The following is a 17,758-nucleotide window of genomic DNA, read 5'->3' as shown; positions in this document are numbered from 1 at the left end:
CTCCAGCCTCAGGGGGTGGTTATCTTTCAAATTTCAAAGGTTTGCCCAATTTTTTTGACCATTTTTCTCTTTCCCTTCTCTGTTGTGGTGACCCACACTTCCTGTGGTATGGGGGACGCTTCCACACAGCCCTGCTCCATCGAGAAGCCCACAGGATCTTTCTTACCATCAGCAAGTGTTCGTAGCCTTTAACCTGTCAGACAACTCGGTGCACTAGAGCACAGACTTCACATGCAGAAGAACATGGGTCTAGCCCCAGCACCACTGGTCCCCTGAGCACTGCCAGGAATGACTTATGAGCAGAGTGGGAATAGCCCCCAAAACAAATTCTAGCTTGTTGAACTAGAACTCCTATATATGACCTCTACAGGTCAATAATAATAATGCTCTCCTTTATCATTAACCAAATCATTATTCTTGGGATGTGCACTGACACAATATTCTTCTCAATCACCCAGGTGATTCAACCACTCAGGTTCTGTCTTTTCATTTATTATTTGGCTCTTTGGGTCATGACCAGGGATGTTCAGGGGTTGCTCACGGTTTTGCACTCGGGAATTACTCCTGGCAGTGCTCAGGGGTACATATAGGATACATATTGGATCGAACCCAGGTTGGCTGTGTGGAAGGCACACACCTACCCACTGTACTATGGCTCCGGTACTGGTTCTGGGTTTTTTAAAAATACGTATTTTATCTCGTGGGCAGGGATAGAACCCAAGGCTGTTGGATATTAACCCCAAATGTTTTAAGCTTCATCAGGGAATTCCCTTTTCCTCTCCCCCTCCCCACCCCAGAGAAGTTTACAAGTGCTCTTACAAGCACTGGACTGAACATGGTAAGGCCTTTATTGAACTGATTAAGACCTTCATTAAATTGAGCATTTCTCTCGTGAAACTGGAAATTGTGTTACTTGAGACCAACGCCAGTCTTGTCTCAAAATTGTCTACAAATTTAATCCTTGGTTTCCCAATTAGGGCACTCGGAGACCAAAGTTTGGAAGAGGGCCAAGGATAATGTTTACAGAGCATTTAAGGAAGAGGCTCAGATACCCCATAATTCTGGGTGACTCGTGAAGAAATCTGCTGCACACAGGTTAAAAATAAAAGGGGTGGGATTCTGTGACTCTGGTGTGAAACTGGTGGGTTGTGAATTGGAATGAATAAAACTTAAAAATGAGAAAAAAAATGTATGGTCAAACTGGATTGGTATAAGAAAATATAAGATTACCCTATAAGGAAATTTAAAATAAGGAAATTGGTATAAAGAAATTTTAAATTGTATCTAAAGAACTGTTCTAAAAGATACATATATATTTTTAAAGTAGGTCAAAAAGGGTCTTAGATAATTCAGAATATAAATTCATTATTGGAAATAAGTACAAAATTATAATGCTCTTAGAAAACTTTGAATTTAATCAAGGCAAAAGCTGGAGGGGCTGAAGGAGGATGCTAGCTTTGCACACAGCTGACCCTGGTTCAATTCCCAGCATTCCATATGGGTTCCCCAAGCACTGCCAGGAGCAACTCCTGAGTGCAAAGCCAGGAGTAGGCCCTGAGCGCTGCCAGGTGTGACCCAGAAAAGCATCCCCCCACCCCCAAAGAAAAAGGCTTTTTGCTGGACTAAAGAACAAAGCAAACATATCGTTAAACTGTGTATTTGTGTTTGACCTCTACTGGTCAATATTATAATGCTCTCCTTTATCATTAAATAAATCACTTAAAGCCTACAGCCGAATACCACTGGAGCATTCTGCCTCAGGGAATTTTAAACAGCACCACCTTCATCCTGGTCTTATCGATGATATCTTGCTTGGGTGTTTTAATGATACCTTCGGAGATTGTACGAAAACCTCAAAACTCTTAATGATTTTCAAAAACTGCTCTCTGCACTGTCTGTAGCACTGTCCTCCCGTTGTTCATCGATTTGCTGGAGCAGGCACCAGTAACGTCTCCATTGTGAGACTTGTTACTGTTTTTGGCATATTGAATATGCCACGGAGAGCTTGCCAGGCTCTGCCATGCGGGTGGGATACTCTCGGTAGCTTGCCAGGCTCTCCGAGAGGGGCGGAGGAATCGAACCCGGGTCGGCTGCATGCAAACACCCTACCTGTTGTGCTATCGCTCCAGCTCTGGTATTATTTAATTTTTAAAAATTTATCTCGGGGCTGGAGCGATAGCACAGTGGGTAGGGCATTTGCCTTGCACGCAGCCGTCCTGGGTTCGATTTCCAACATCCCATATGGTATCCTGAGCACCACCAGGGCTAATTCCTGAGTCCAGAGCCAGGAGTAACCCCTGTGTATTGCCAGGTATGATTCCCCCCCCCCCAAAAAAAAGCAAAAAAAAAATTTATCTCAAGGAGAGTCTCAGTGATTTTCACATTAATTGGCTGTTTCTGTCACTCCCAGCTGAGACAGCTCCGCCTCTGGAAAAGGCAGGAATGTCAGATCCTCTCTAACCACAACAGTGAATTCTAATACACTTCTGCCCAGCAAATAAAACTTCCTACAAAGGTTTATTTACACACCCAGGTGTCAGCCTCTTACAACTCTAAATGAAAAGGGAGTTTTTCACATGTTCCTTAAAATGAACATGCTTAAATCTTTCTCAGTACATGCATTGGAGGATGTGGTTCAGTGATGAGGCCAGGCAAAACTTCATGACCTAGATAATTCTGGACAAAAATTTTCAGGGAGCAAAGTAACTTATGGATATTAGTAGGTGAAGGGAAATGGCATGGCCCAAAAAGGAAATCACCTTGCCTTGTGCTATTTTTGCTCATGACTTGAGATGCAGCCTGATAGGCATGGGAGAAGATCAATGCAGATGCTGAATTTAAAGGAAGTTATATTAAAAATAATATAACTTTATTTATAAGTTAATATAAATAAGTAAGTAAGGCCCTCCCGTTGATCGTCAATTTGCTCGAGCGGGCCCAGTAACGTCTCCATGGGAGACTTTGTTGTTACTGTGTCTGGCATCTCGAATACGTCACGGGAGCTTGCCAGGCTCTGCCGTGCGGGCGAGATACTCTCGGGAGCTTGCCGGGCGTGCGGGCGAGATACTCTCGGGAGCTTGCTGGGCTCTCCGAGAGGGGCGGAGGAATCGAACTCGGGTCGGCCATGTTGGCTGCGTGCAAGGCAAACGCCCTACCGCTGTGCTATCACTCCAGCCCATATAAATAAATAAAGTTATAAATAAAAAATTGTTTAAGTATAAAAAATTGTTCAGGGGGCCTCGGAACCATACACGGACTTTATTGGGAGATTGACAAATGCAATTGAGAGGCAGATCTGTAATGACAAATAAGAGGCTGTATGGAATGCGAATTATGAAACTAATGAAAATTAAGAAAATGTGATGGTGACAGAAACTGAAACTGACCGCCTAAATTAAACAAGAGAAGGGAGGGAGCAGTATTCCTTTTATGACCCAAATTAACGAAGCCAAGGGCCCACCAGCCAACCGAATTCCTGGGAGTGTACTGGGCCCAGTAGATTTATGGGAGTACGTGGTAGGCACGATGCCCTCTTCCTCCATATGGCAGAGCGCACTGGCCCAGAAGGGGCTACAGCCAACTTCCTGCCCTGTGGAGTGCCAAGTCTCGGACCCTCTGGGGTCAAGATTTACAAGAACAATGGCAAGCAGCTTCTATTTCCCGCTCCTGCTCCCTTGACTGCCCCTGATCCTGAAGCCACCCCTTGTTAATCGGGGCCGCTAAAGCTCAGTGCCCACCCCCCTCCGCATTTGGTGGAAATCTCTCGATCCAGTGTGGTCCCTGCAGGTCCCTTAATAGTGAAAAATTCAGGGCACTGGAATCCCGAGTAAAATAACTATAATTGGGGCATACTGAAACCGGGGCATATTGGTGCATATTTGTGGATTTCACTCACAAAACAGGAGAGGGGGACTTGGGGGGAGGATGTGGGCTCTCCACAGTCACATCAGCTCCGTCCCCCATGCTCGCAGCAGGGAGCCCAAGGGGGAGCATCCAGAAGGCAGCTCTCATGGGAAGCTTCAGCCTTTCACCTCACTCATGGCCTCCATGAGGCGGGCGCTGTTGGTGACAGCCGTCGTCAGAAAGATGAACCTGTATCCTGTGGAGCGTCCCGGTGAGGTGACCAGAGGCAGAGGGTGCGGCCCCGGGTGCCCGAGCTCCCTGCACCCAGGCGCCTGCCAGGCTCTCAGCAGCCTCACGGGCAGGGATGCAGCCCCGTGGCATCCTCACCTTTCTCTCTGCCCAGGAAGCGCAGGGCCGAGATCTCCGAGAAGGTGCACCCACCAAGGAACACCACAAGGATGAGGCGCGAGGACTCACTGGGTGCCTTGTCCTCTTTGCTCACGTCTGCAGGGTCAGGCGAGACTCAGCACCACGTGACCCCACCTCCCCCACCACTCCCGGCCTCCGCGGCGCCCACACCTGTGAACACCAGCTCCCCGCAGTTGAGCAGCCGCACCACCTCCTCCAGGCCCTGCCAGCTTCGTCGTTCCAGTACCTGTCGGGCACGAGGTGGGATCCAGCTGGGACACAGTAGGCTAAGGCCAGGACAGGCCCTCGCAAGCTCCATGTTGGGGCACCCGGGGACTCAGAGAATGCAGAGGGTGAGGGTGCCCCCAATCATACCTGCTCGATGACTCGGCAGCTGAGGGGCACATAGGCACCGCTGAAGACATAGGCCATGTCACGAGGCACTTTGAGGTCATACTCGCCATCCACACGTGGGATCTGGAGGGCCCAAGGAGTGGGGCAAGGTTGAGCACCACCGAGGATTGCTGATGGGAGGACCAGAGAGGCCAAAAAAGAGAAAAGGAGCCCAGAGCCCCCTTCGCCTCCTTCCCAGGTCTCCTGCTGAGCGGTGGGTATGCCCAGAAGGGTTGGCAGGAGCTGCTGGGCACTGAGTCTCCCACTGTGTGCACATGAGGCCCTCATGGAGCTCAGGGCAGGACACTCTGTTCTGCGTAAGATGCTACTCCCAGCACTGACGTCAGCAAGAAAAGTCCGTGCTCTCACGATCAACCCGGGTTCAATTCCTAGCATCCCATATGGTCCCCCAAGCACCACCAGGAGTAATTCCGAGTACAAAGCCAGGAGTAACCCCTGTGCATCACTGGGTATGGCCCAAAAACCGAAAGAAAAAAAAAATGCTTCTGTGTGGAGTCAGAGCAGCCCACAAAGGACACCCCAGCTGTCCCCTGACCATCCCGCCCCCACCTACCAGATTCAGCTTCTTGCTAATGGCACGGAAATTGCTCCTCTTGGCCAGAGAGCTGAAGGCATCGGTGATCTTGCCTGGAACGGGGCAGGCGGGTGTCCTCAGTCCAGGATCCCACACTCCCTGACACCCCTACTTGCTCCGAACCACTACCTAGCAACCCCCAGAATCTGCCATGCTGGTCACTTCCCTGCTCCCCAAGCTCAGTGGGGGGCAGCCTGGTCACTCACTGCAACTACAGGGACACCCTGACTCATAGTTCCAAGAGTGGGTTCTGGGAACACACCCCCCCGGGCCGAGCCCACCTCACTCACCGAGGCCTGGAACCTGCCCTGCTTGCTAAGCATCCTCCCCTGGACAGGGGTGGTCAGCAAATGGAAGGAGATGGAACTGAGAGCCCGGGGTCCCCTCACCTGCAGCCTTGTCGGTCACCAGCTTGCTGACCTTGCTCTCCACCGCCGTGAGAGTGTCTCCCGGGGCCTGCTCCGTCAGCAGCCCGGCGCGGCGCAGGTTGGAGAAGGTGAGCAGGTGCTCGGGGCCATAGCTCTGCGGGGGACACAGTCCAGGGGAGCACCGCGAGGGGGTGCAGTGGCTGCTGTGCCGAGACTCAGGTTCATCCAGGGGAACCAAGGTGAAGCTTGGTGAAGAGGGCCTTGTGGGCTTTCGTCTCTCTCGGAACTGTCCCCTGACCCCATCTGCTAAGATCCCACAAAACTAGGTGTTCCTACTGGCCTCACCTGCAGATACTGCGTCTTCAGGGAGCGGTAGTCCTTGGGGATCAATCCTGAAAGTGGAGCCAAGCTGTCAGGCAGCTGCTGCACTGTAAAATGTGCACCCAGACCACCCACCCTGCGCCAAACCACCTGCCCCAGGAGGAAAGGCCCCAGGGCTTAGCCTCAGGACCTGCACAGCTTTTGTTTTTATAAAGTCGTTTTTGTTTATTTATTGGTTTTTGGGCCACACCCGGTAGTGCTCACGGATTACTCCTGGTGGGCGTGGGGGACCCTACGGGACACTAGGGGTGGATCGGGGATTAGCATGCCTGCCCTTACTACTGCTCTGCTCTCCCCTCAGCTCCTCTGCCCAGCTGTTCCTAAACTGACTCTGAAGCAAGGGCACACTGACAGAGAGTGCCTAGATCAGGGTGTGGAAGAATGGGTGAGTCTCCAGGCGAGGGAGCAGCTGCGGGGAGAAAGGACTTTCTTTGTGCTTCCCCTGGCCACGGACAGGCCAGCTTTACCCAGATCGCCTTTCGGCCACTAAAGGTCTTGGAAGTAAGTGTTCAGCTGAGTTCTGATAATACAATGGGGAGAGCACTTGCCTTGAATGCAGCTGATCTGGGTTCGATCCTTGTCACTAGGGTGCCCCAGTGCCCCATGAGGAGTAATACCTGAGCACCACCAGGTGAGCACTGTTAGCACTGTCCTCCCGTTGTTCATAGATCTGCTTGAGCGGGCACCAGAAACATCTCCATTGCGAGACTTGTTACTGTTTTTGGCATATCGAACACACCACGGGGAGCTTGCCAGGCTCTGCCGTGCAGATGGAATACTCTCGGTAGCTTGCCAGGCTCTCTGAGAGGGACGGAGGACTCAAACCCGGGTCGACCACATGCAAGGCAAACGCCTTACCCGCTGTTAGTGGCCAGAGCAATAGGCCACCAGAGAGGACACTTGCCTGGCACACAGCCAACCTGGGTTCAATTCCTACAGCCCCCCTGCCCCAGCACTTCAAGCAGTGATTTCTGAGCACAGAGCCAGGAGTAAGGTCAGGTACTGGTGAGTGTGACCCAAAACCCAAAGGACACCTATCGGCATGGAGGTACATTGAGAGGGAATGAGCTGGGTAGCTGGGGGCACTGAGGTAAAGCAAGCTGGGGTGACCCCACGAGGCATGACAGCAGCTGACAAGTGGCTCTGTGATAGACGGGCTCCCTGTCTGCCAGATGAGTCTTGACTGCAAGACTGCACTGAGGGCAGAGCTGGGTGGGCAGGGAGACCCCGGGCAGTGCCTCTGCTGCCCAGAGGCAGATGGGCTTGTGTGGGGACAACGAGCTAGTTGGTTCTGGAGGGGAAGCAGCCTGGGCTCTCCTGCGGGATCTGCTGGACTTACCGTTCTCTGTGAGCGACAACAGGCACAGCAGGCGGAGACTTTCAATCGGTGACACCTGCTCGGCACGGGACAGGGGGTCACAGCCTTGTCCTTCTGCACAAGGCCACTCCCACTCAGCACCATGCTGGCACTGCGCCCCCCTGCTGTGCTCCTGGCTCAACTGTGATTTCAGCCCCGCTCACCTGCCAGTCTCTGTGCCCTGCAAAAAATCCGGCCCAGCCCTGCTCACCTGCCGGTCTATGTGCTCTGCTATGTAACTGGTGCTCTCGCGGACCCCAAAGCCCTCCAGCAGTGCTGCGAGTGAGAGGGAGACGGAAATAGTTACGGGAGATGAGGTCAGTGGGCTGCATCTCCCTGTCTTTCTCTGCCCCAGGACTGGAGCAGGCAGGCTGCAGAGACAAGGACCTTAAGTGCCCTTGCAAGCCAAGCCCATCAGCCCCAGTCACCATGCTCAGTCTTGATGAGCTCCTGGAAGTCCTGCTTGGTTTTCTTCTTCATGATGAACTCACAGGCCCCGATATCTGTGGGCGGAAGGAGAGAGTCGGCCTAGGAAGCCTCTACTGTGCGTTTCTCCTCATAGTGTTGAAGGACAGAGTGGACAGCCCACCCCCACCCACCTCCCACCTCTGACAAACAGGACAGTTGGGTGGGTGACACCTACGGAGACTCAGCAGACGGTGCTCCTGCTTCAGCCCCTTGAGCTCTTGGGACACAAAGTTCTTCATCTGTTTGATGTCCATGCCTCTCCGGCGCTGCGGGGAGGGTATGCTGTCACCCCACCACATCTTCCCCCTGCTTCCCAATTCTGACTCCAGAGGGAAACCGTGGGGAGGGGGGCTGGTGCCTCACATCATACTGGGCCTGCAGGTTTCGGGCCTTCTGGCTCAGGAAGCCAAAGACATTGGAGAAATGCTCGTTGCGAATCTCACTGAAGACCTGCGGGGAGGCCAGGCCCACACGAGGTCAAGGAGAGATGCAAGGAGACCCGGCCCAGGGTCTGTACAGTGGACACAGCAGTAACCCCAGGATGGAGTCAGGCACCCTCTCACCTTGTCCTCAGCATTAAGCAGCACCTTCAGACTCTTGTCAGAGGACGTGACGTCAGGGCCGAAGTCCACACTCCCTTTAAGAGGAGGACATGCAGGAGGGTCGCCCATCCCTAGGACCCCCTGCCCCCAACTCAGAGGCAGCTGGTGGTTCCGCCAGCGCCGGGCCGGGCAGGAGCCCACAACATTACTCACCACACTTGATGCGGAAGGTGTCGTCCACCAAGCCCTCGTAAACCACCTGGGAGCACAGCGCCGTCACGAAGTCCACGTCTAAAACCAGAGTCCAACCCTGAGGCATCTCCTGAGGCATCTGCTGCCCACGTGTGCTGCCCCCCGTGTCCTCATGTGCCATGCTTTCCAGGGAGCACCACTTACCTCGATCCAGGAGGAAGACGTGGCCAATTTCTGGCCTGCGGCCCTTGGTCTCCCCTTCCTCCTCCTCCTCCAGGGTCCTCCACATTTCATGCACCATCTGCAGGGCCCAAGGCAGCCCCCATGAGCCACAGGCCCTGGCAGAGGTCAGCCCTCGCCCACACGAGACACAGCAGGGGCTGGCCCTTGTGCCCACCACCACCCTCCTCTGCTCCGGGCACCTGGCGGGGCTGTCACCTTGGCACACCTGCCCATGCCGTAGCAGTGGGGGAAGGGCCCATAGAGCGTGCTGAGAAGGTGCAAGGCTTGGGCCACAGTGTTGATCCAGCGCTGGTCTCCTTCCTGCAGACATGCCCAGCTGACTCAGCTCCGGCCCACAGGCCTGTCTGGCCAGGGGCAGGAGGGGGAATGGGGGGCTGGCACCAGAGTCTGTATCAGGTGTTCCCACGTTAGTCCCATGGTCATCCTTCAGCACCCAATCTCCAGATCCCGCCCACTCAGACCAGGCCCCTTTGCCGCTGAGTGCCCGAGAGCTTGCTGGGTATACCAGGAAGTAGTCCCTGAAAAATTCCGGCAGCTCCATGCTCAGCAGATCCACATCCAGGGGCAGCAAGGAGAAGGCCCACTCGTCACAGCTGACATCTGTGGGCAGCAGGGCATCAGCAGGGCCCCCACAGCCCCAGGAACAAGCCCATTCCCACCGCTCTCACCTCCATAGATACCCTCTTCTTCCAGCACCATCTCACAGGCATAGAACTGCAGGAGCAAAGGCGGAAGTCAGAGACTCTCTAGGAACGCCCCCACTCCCTGCAGCAGCCCTGGGAAGGGCGACACTCCCAGAACCCGGGAAAGGAGACAGGAACCCTGACTCTCAGACCTAGAAAGGGGCACAACACAGCCAGCCCAGCACTTCCACACGTGTCCCAGCTGAGACAGCTCACCGGATGCTGGGGTCTCATCCCCAGGCACCCCGGGTTCTCAACCCCTTGGGGTTACTACAAGCTGAGGACAAGGGGACAGGCAAGAGGCAATACCCAGGCCTAGCTGTGCCACTGAGACCCTGAGTCTACCTCAAAAGTGCAGGACTGGGCCCCGCCACACAAACAGCCGCTGCAGTAGCAACAAGGGGCACCAAGGGCCAAGCACGTGCTTTCCCCGAGGGTGCCCTGGTTCGGATCCCCCCACAGCAGCCCCTGAGCAGCCCACCAGGAGTTAACTGCTCAAGTCCTGCTGGGTGTGGACCCCAGAAGAAAAATAAACAAGTGTTCAGAGAGCCTCTGGGCAAGGCAAGGCCTCTCCCCAGCCATAGCTCCTGTAAACACATGCCCTGTTGATGGGGGGGGTCGGGGGAGAGCACCCAGTTCTGAGCTACCTTCTGAGGGCTGAAGATCACTTTGTATCTCCGAGCTCGGCCTGCCTGCTTGTCAGCATTGACGAGGTCTACGGACAAAGAGGAGGACGGTGCTCAGGGCAGGTATCAGGCAGACATACCCACGCATGGTGTGACCCCACACCTGATCTCCACCCGTGGTGCATAAGGCCCTCCCAGGCACACTCACTGGCAATGTAGCGCAGGTTCCGGATGCGGGGCCTTATCAGGAAGCAGAGCCTTCAGGAAAGAAGAAAGAGCAGAGACAGGTGAAGGCAGACCGCAGGAAAGCGGCCAGCAGCCCACCAACAAGGGCAGTGGTGCCCAGCCTCAGCCACGTCCCCCCACACCAAAGTGGGCTCAGGCTCCCCAACAAAGAGGGACTCTGTGGTGAGCGGAGGTGATGACTGGCCCTCTGGGGGGCCCAAAAGTTACTGTTCTCAAGGAATTGCAACCTAGTGGGCAACAGAGACTGAGTGTTAAAACCCAAGAAAGAGAAGCCTCAGAAGGGTTCTGGCCCAGGGCTCATGGCCGCTGCCCCAGGGAGTTAGAGTCCCTGCTCCTAAGGGAGGGTGCATGTTAGTTGAGTCTGAAATGCTACTTCTGGTGAAAGATGAACCCAGCCAGCAGGGAGGCTAGCCATAACCCATAACGACAGGCCAGCCCCAGGAAATGCGGACTAGGCCCTGGGGCAGTGCGGGTTGAACGGAGGAGGCCAACCAATCCACTGGAACTGGGCGTGCGTGGAACTGGGAACCAGGGAAGCGGGGGACTGAAAGAGGCTGCCGGCTGGAACTTCAGGGGCAGCCTCTCTTGGAATCGCCCTGAACTGGAAAGGATTTGGGGACTTGGGGGGGAGACCTGAACACTCCTAAGCACAACCAAAGCCTTTTCTCCCAGGACGAGGGCGGGAAGCGCACAAGCAGGAGAGACCTGCGGAAAGGGAGACAAACTGGAGGCCACTGCGGGAACAGGCCTGAAGGTCAGAACTCAGGACAGGCCCAGGGCAGTGAGCGGGGGCCACCTGCAACCCGCTCAGGCTGTTCCGGACACTCAACTGTTCACTGGAGCTGACGACTGGCTTGTTGTCCACCTTGTACAGCTTGTCCACTTCATGTTGCTACCAAGAGAATCCAACAAGACACCAGGCGTGAGTGCTCGGCAACCACAGAACACGGGTCCTTCGGGAAGGGCCGTAACAGGGCTGACTCCGGAATGGATCGTGCTCCACAACCACCCCACGGACTGCCTCCGGATCAGCCATGAAGGAAATGAGTCAAAAAGGGCCGTTCAGCCCGCCGATCCAGCTGCGCTCTCTTTAGCCGCCAAGTGTGGCTCTTCGGGCACTGGCACCGAGCAGCAAAGCCCGGCCCAAGAAAAGAGGGGCGTGGGCCCTGGTGGGAAGGGGCAGTACCTTGAGGATGGAGACGTTGGCGATCCGATCCAAAGGGCTCATGAGATCAGCCTCGATGAACAAGTCCTTCTTCCCGGGCAGCTGAAAGCACAGCCACCCAGGTCATACGGAGCTCAGCAGGGCCCAGGCACAGTCCGCCGAGCTCTTTCAGCGGCGGGCCCACAGCCACCGACGCTCTGCAGGCACCCCGCACCTCACCGAGTCCCAGGACGGGCGACCTCGGCTCTCCCGTTTTCAGAGGCCGTGCATCCCCTCTGAGTCGCACCCCAAAACCGGTCGCCTGCCTGCAAGCTGCGACTCTCACCGAGCCGCCAGGAAGCTCTCGGCTTTCACGGGCAGCTTTTGCTGGCGCCAGTCCTTCCGCCAGCCAGACCCTGGCAAGTGCAAGGCAAGCGCTCGGCCACGAGCCACACCCCCGGCCCCAGAATTTGCCACTGAAAGCCACAGCGGCCCGGGGCGGGGTGGGGGCTACTGGGGGCGTGGCTCGGCGGGCAGGGCATTTGCATCGCAGCCTCCGACCCGAGTTCCAGCCCCGGCCCCCCACACGGTCCCCGTGCCCGCCCCGAGTCGCTTAGTAGAGCCGGAGTCGGCCGTGGGCATCGCCGGTGCAGCCCCCCGCCGCCCTTCCGGACGGGGGACTCTGTCCCCGGGCCGAGAATTCGGCCGACTTTGGCGACCGGCCTGACGGCCTCCGAACTGCCCTTCTCGGGCGACGAGAGCGCAAGCCCCGCCCGCCTCTCCTGCCCCCGAGCCCGGCTGCCCGCGCCGCCCACCTGCTCCAGCAGGTAGATGAGCTGGTCCCGCGCCAGCCGCTTGAGCATGGAGAAGTCCGGCAGCTCGGGGGCGTCCACCCGGTGCGGGAAGGCCATGGCGGCGCCCCGCAGGGCCCGGCGCGGACGACAGCCGCGGCCGCGGTGACCCGCGCCGCAGGACACGGCCGGGCCGCACCCGAGCCCGCTCGCGCAGAGCAGCCGCCGCCGCCGGAAGTGCCGGAGCCACGACGGCGCTGAGCCTGCCGGGAAGACGACGGCGCCCGAGAGGGACCATTGGAAACCGCGAAGCGCTAGTCCCCTTTCCGGCTGGCAAGCAGGGGGCGGGGCGGGGGCCGTTGTTCGGGTTTTTCTTTTCGATTTGGGGTCACGCCGGAGATGCTCGGAGGCTACTCATGGCTCTGCATTTCTGGCGGTGCTCGGGGCACCATATGGGATGCCGGCGATCTAACCCGGGTGGGCCACATGCAAGGCAAATACCCTCCCCACTGTATTATCGCTCCTACCCTTTTAATTTTTTTTTTTTTTAAGATTTGAAGCCATACCTACTGATGCACAGGGGTTACTCCTGGCTCAGGAATTACTCCTGGAGAGTTCAGGGGACCACAGGGCGTGCGGGTGATTGAACCCCCGTCAGCCGCATGCAAGGCCAACGCCCTATCCAGTGTACTGTCTGTCCAGCCCCAGAAAGCACTGTCCTGGAGATTCAAGAATTGTTTGGGGGGGGGGGGGGGGGTTGAAGCAATAGCACAGCGGGTAGGGCGTTTGTCTTGCACGCAGCGGACCGGGTTCAATTCCCAGCATCCCATATGGTCCCCTGAGCACCACCAGGGGTAATTCCTGAGTACAAGAGCCAAGAGGAACCCCTGTGTATCAAAGGTGTGACCCAAAAAGAAAAAAAATTGGTTTGGGGGCCACACCTGGCTTATGCTTGGCTCTGGATTCAGGGATTTCTTGGTGGTTCAGAAAGATGGAGCCCGAGCAACAGTCAAGACCTAATCTCGGGGCTAGAACAGCACAGTGGAGACTGTATTTGCCTTGCAGGTGGCCCACCCGGGCTCCATCCTTGGCATCCCAATTAAGTTCCCAAGCACTGCCAGGAGTAACTCCTGAGTGCAGAGCCAGGTGTAACCCAAAAATCAAAAAAAAAAAAAAAGAAAAATAGTCTTGCACTCAGGTGACCTGATTCCATGGTATACCAGAGTGAACCCCCAGTGAACCCTGAACCAGGAGTCAAACCTCAAGCATCACCAGGTGTCGCCCCCTCACCAGAAAAACAAAAACAAAAAAAATACAACCCTAAAGGGTTAGAAACTAAACTGATCTGAGGCTCTTTCAATGGGTGTTGGAAGGGAGGAAGGATTGGGGAACACAACTCCCAAGAAGTGCTCAAGATAGGTGGCCAGCAGTATGTGGCCACCAGGATCAGGCTCATGGGTTCAGTGTGGAGGGGACTGGATGATCTTAATATACTATAGTTCTGAGAGCCACCAGAGCACAGCCACCAAAGCACAACCAGCTGTTCAGGATGTAACTAGCTTCTAACAGATGTTTTAGCTGCCATGTCTGGAGAAACTAAATTGATCTTCAACGGCAGGCTTCCAGTTCCCTTGAGCAAGGGTAGGTGAGCCTGGAGACAGGTGGATGTGGAAGACGCCTAGGAGTTGTCATTGGCCTCCTCCCATTGGGCAGGTTGGCATGGCCAAAGGCATTCCATGGTGTGGTGTTTAGTTCCAACTGCCTTTCAAAACACTGAAACCTACTTTTGAAACTGCAGCTCAGCAGGAAGCAGTAAGGCACACATACCCTTGCGCTGAACCCCCCCACGCACACACACACATACACAGCCCCCTGCCCAACTGTCACTGGGGGGTTAGGGTTAGGAAGCAGCTTAGAAAACCTCACCACGAGAACCAGGTCGCTCCAGAAACCAGGACTCACGCATGCAAGGCCTCACTTTACTGCTACCCGAGAGTTCAAGAGGTTGAGTTCTAAAGATTCACACCTCCGCTCCTTCCCCCAGGTACATTCTCCCAACCTTTTTCGGTGAGGGCCCACACCCAAAGATGCTCAGGGATCACTACTGGCTCAAGGGACCATACATAGTGCCAGGAGCAAAATTCAGGTTTGCTGCATGCAAGACAAGCACTTTATCCCTGTATCATCTGACTGGGCCCATCCCCATTATGTTTCTGAAATCTAACAAATGATAGTCACCCAGTTTACATCTCTCAATCATTATTTTACAGGATGGGGGACTTGAGTCCTTACGGGATGCTAGGAATCAAATAAGGAACAAATAAAGCATCTTAGCCCCTCTCCCAGCCTTTTCTTCTGAAACCTAAAGGACATCCAGGTTTTAATTTTTAAAATGTTGAATGAAGGAGTCTTTGCTCCCCCTGGACCCCCACTTCCCAAGTTCACTGGTAGACTCTCCCCCACCACCAGGAAAGCACCCCCCACACACACACGCGCGCGCGGCTAGATTTTACTTTATTTTGAACATGAAGAACCAATCGGCTAAGCAGTTCCAGAACTGCTCAATAAGGAAACGTGGGCAGTGAGCCAACTTCCCTTTCTCCCCTCATAGCAATCATGGCAGGAACTCGAGGACACATGCAACATGAGCGGGCTAAAATCCAGGTGCGAAGGGGGCAGGGAATGCTGCCGGCCCTCTCCCCTCCACGAATGATGTCTGCTGCCCTGTGTCAGACCAGGTACAACGGCTTTCTCCCCACACCACTGGGCAGCTCCATTCGTCCGGCTCAAACTCTGCCAGGGGGCTTCCAATGTCACCAAGGAATTCTCGCCCTCTCTGCTCTGCTTTGCTGCTGAAGTTCTGGTCACCAGGCTCTCTCGTCTTCCAGTTTCCTGTCATTTTGGAGATCCATCACCATCAGCATGTCTGGGGGCCTTGAAGACAAGCGGAGTGCTTCTGCGTGGACCTCTGGGGGCGGCATCAGCAGGCACACTGGTCTTCCAGCCCCCTTTATTCCTGCCCTTCTGGCTCTTAGGAGTGCCTGCTCCCTGCACACTCCATTTCATCACTTTCAAAGCCACGCTATGATCCTGGTCTCTAGATGGAGCTTCACCCCCTGGCATCAACCAAGAACCAAGGTGGCTCACAGAACGTGGCTTCAAGTTATCACCAGAAATCCGGGGCTGCTGGCCCAGCTGTTTATTAACGGCCTTTTGATCCTTCTGATCCTTGGGTTTCTGGTCCGATGTGGGAACAAATTTGCTTTTTAAAACCCTTTTGATCACATCAATGCTGACATCAAAGCCTTCGGCCAATCTAGGAACTGGCCAGGTCTCTGCAAATTCCTTATGTAAATATCTACAGGGGAAAAGGAGCAAGTTTTCAGGTTGTGAATGAGTCTCCAATCAAGAGTTAACTGGTTCCCTGAGCATGACAGGAGTGATTCCTAGGCACCAAGAACCTGGGAGTTAAGAGAGGGCCCAGGAATAAAACAAGAGAAATGAGTGGCACCTGGGTCAGAGGAGAAGAGGGCTGGAGAGAGAGTAAAACAGCCTTACACAAAGCCAACCCGAATTTGATCCCCAGCACCACATAAGGTTCCCTATGACCTGCCAGAAATAAAACCCTAAGCACTGTCAGAGGAAAAAAAAGCACCGTTCAGCAGGTAGGGCACTTGCCTTGTACACGGCCAACCTGGGTTCGATCAATCCCCAGCATCTCACAGGTCCAGATATCTTTGTTTTGGAACCTCGCCAGCAGTGCTGCGACAACCAGGGCAATGCCCGACAGGGCTAGGGCGGCCAGAAGGGGCTAAGGATCAACTTCGGGGCCCTGTGTATGACAGGCATGGGCTGCAGTCCTGCTTAGCGATTGGGGATTAAATATTGACATATGAGCAGTTCACAATTTTAACAGCTCAGCAATAAACTAGGTCCTGTTTTAAAAAGTGAAAAACGGCAACAAAAACAACAAAAAAAATTAACAAAAACTAAATCTAGATTCGGACCCTACCCAAATCCACCGTTCCATTCCTTTTTGTGGGCCACACCTGGAGATGCTCTGGGGTTACTCCTGGCTCTGCACTCAGGAATCACTCCTGGCAGTACTGAGGGTGGGAGGGACTGGGGGGGAGGGGGAGAGCATGCACACTTGACAAGTGCCCTCCTGCTGTTCCATTCCTAAGCATACTGGGGCTGGAAAGACCGCACAGCTGCTCTTGCTAACTTCTTGCTCCCGGCAAACCGGGGTTTAATCCCCAGCACTGCCTCAGGTCCCCGGAGCTCTGGCAAGCGTGATCCCTGAGCACTGAGGCAAGAGTAAGCCCTGAGCATGGCTGGCTGTGGCACCCCCATCCCCAACCAAAAATAAAAAATCCTAAATCTGTGGGAAAAGAGCATCATGGATGGGGCGCCTGCGTTGCCCGTGGCCAAGCCACCATCGGTCCCAGGCACCCCACGTGGCCCCCCGAACCCTGGCAAGGGCGATCCTCGAGAGCAGGGGTGGCCCTGAGCACCGTGCGGGGGGTGGGGAGTGGGGAGGGCGGGATGTGGACCGAAAACAAGAAACGCAAGGATCTCGGTTGACAGTAATTCAGGGGCAGGCGTGGCAGCTCGGGTGCGCGCGCACGTGCCTGGCCCGCGAAGCCCCCGAGTCCATCCCCAGCACGGCACGACGGCCCTGGAGGCCGGCGCTGGACAACGCAGGGGGCTGCCCCCGACCTCGAGCACCACCGGAGCCGTCCCCTTCGAGGACAAGACGGCGGCCGGTCCCCCAGGGCCGCGCCCCTCGGGGGGCGTCTCACCGGATCTGCTCCATGGCTTCCCGCGACAGGGTTCTGGGCGGGGCCCCGCGGGGCTCCATCTGCCTGCGAATCTTCTGGAACCTGATGGCCGCCCGCTGCCGTCGCAGGGCGCTGGGGGAGAGAACCGGGAGCTGAGGCCATGCGTGCGGGGGGGGGCGGGGCTCTCCGGGGCCCCGAGCGCCCGACTCCGCAGTCCCGCCGCCCCGGGGGCCGCAGGGGCCGCCGCGGAGCCGAGGGGGCGCGGGGCGCGGCGGCGGCTTCAGGCCCTCGCTCCCGGAGGGGACCGGTACCTCGCCACCTCCTGCAGCTCGCGCTCCTCGGGCTCCCAGTCGGAGTCGGGGTCGGGCTCGCGGCCGTCGGGGCCCGGACCCGCGACTCCCCGGCTCGCGAGCCCGCGGCGGGCGGCGGCGGCCCGCACCCACCCGGCCGGCCACAGCCTCCGCGCGGCCGCCATGACGCCCAGGACTGGCGCGGTCCCGCCCTCACCGGAAGCGGGGCGGGGCCTCCGGAGCGGGGCTTCCGGGGCGGGGCTTCCGGCGGGGCCCAGAAGCAGACGCTGAAGGCTGGGGGCGCCGAGGTCCCCGGGTGGCGAAGGGGGGTTGAGGCTTTTAGACGCTCCTGCAAAATCGCCGCGAACTTTAATAGAGACTCGGGTTCAGTTTGCTCCCACGGCTGC

The 17,758-nt window shown here is 56.1% G+C and overlaps 2 protein-coding genes across 3 annotated transcripts; both read right to left on the bottom strand.

The window, feature by feature from the left end:
- Positions 1-3,243: 3,243 nt before the first annotated feature.
- Positions 3,244-12,434, bottom strand: VPS33B (VPS33B late endosome and lysosome associated). The gene is made up of 23 exons (XM_056114024.1): positions 12,305-12,434; positions 11,532-11,612; positions 11,176-11,237; positions 10,308-10,357; positions 10,121-10,188; positions 9,459-9,504; positions 9,296-9,390; positions 8,986-9,090; positions 8,752-8,848; positions 8,569-8,646; positions 8,377-8,450; positions 8,177-8,263; positions 7,989-8,079; positions 7,774-7,848; positions 7,557-7,621; positions 7,328-7,382; positions 5,953-5,999; positions 5,629-5,761; positions 5,219-5,292; positions 4,627-4,728; positions 4,423-4,498; positions 4,231-4,347; positions 3,244-4,099 (listed from the first exon to the last, which is right to left on the bottom strand). Exons 1-23 carry the CDS (start codon positions 12,398-12,400, stop codon positions 4,020-4,022), a joined length of 1,854 nt encoding a protein of 617 aa, XP_055969999.1. The 5' UTR covers positions 12,401-12,434; the 3' UTR covers positions 3,244-4,019.
- Positions 12,435-14,778: 2,344 nt separating this feature from the next.
- NGRN (neugrin, neurite outgrowth associated) lies at positions 14,779-17,544 on the bottom strand. Of its 2 annotated transcripts, none has more exons than XM_056114104.1 (3): positions 17,373-17,544; positions 17,083-17,193; positions 14,779-15,638 (listed from the first exon to the last, which is right to left on the bottom strand). In XM_056114104.1, the coding sequence occupies exons 1-3, from the start codon at positions 17,534-17,536 to the stop codon at positions 15,176-15,178; spliced, it is 738 nt and encodes a 245-aa protein (XP_055970079.1). In that variant the 5' UTR covers positions 17,537-17,544; the 3' UTR covers positions 14,779-15,175. The 2 variants fall into 2 exon arrangements, with proteins under 2 accessions (XP_055970079.1, XP_055970080.1); XM_056114105.1 differs by having other exon boundaries at positions 17,146-17,193.
- Positions 17,545-17,758: the final 214 nt, after the last annotated feature.

The sequence above is a fragment of the Sorex fumeus genome, unplaced genomic scaffold (assembly GCF_029834395.1).
Source record: "Sorex fumeus unplaced genomic scaffold, SorFum_2.1 ptg000024l, whole genome shotgun sequence".
Lineage (NCBI taxonomy): Eukaryota > Metazoa > Chordata > Mammalia > Eulipotyphla > Soricidae > Sorex > Sorex fumeus.
This window is presented reverse-complemented; position numbering and strand designations above follow the sequence as displayed.

What these genes read in the sequence shown, in the direction of transcription:
- VPS33B (XM_056114024.1), bottom strand. Translation starts at nt 12,400, where the DNA reads ATGGCCTTCCCGCACCGGGTGGACGCCCCCGAGCTGCCGGACTTCTCC. An exon ending in GTCGTCAGCTCCAGTGAACA is followed by an intron (nt 10,358 to 11,175) that starts GTTGAGTGTCCG and finishes TCTTTCCTGAAG; the next exon opens with GCTCTGCTTCCTGATAAGGC. An exon ending in TGAAGACGCAGTATCTGCAG is followed by an intron (nt 5,762 to 5,952) that starts GTGAGGCCAGTA and finishes TGTCCCCCGCAG; the next exon opens with AGCTATGGCCCCGAGCACCT.
- NGRN (XM_056114104.1), bottom strand. Translation starts at nt 17,536, where the DNA reads ATGGCGGCCGCGCGGAGGCTGTGGCCGGCCGGGTGGGTGCGGGCCGCC. An exon ending in GAGCTGCAGGAGGTGGCGAG is followed by an intron (nt 17,194 to 17,372) that starts GTACCGGTCCCC and finishes TCTCTCCCCCAG; the next exon opens with CGCCCTGCGACGGCAGCGGG. An exon ending in GAAGCCATGGAGCAGATCCG is followed by an intron (nt 15,639 to 17,082) that starts GTGAGACGCCCC and finishes TTTCCCCTGTAG; the next exon opens with ATATTTACATAAGGAATTTG.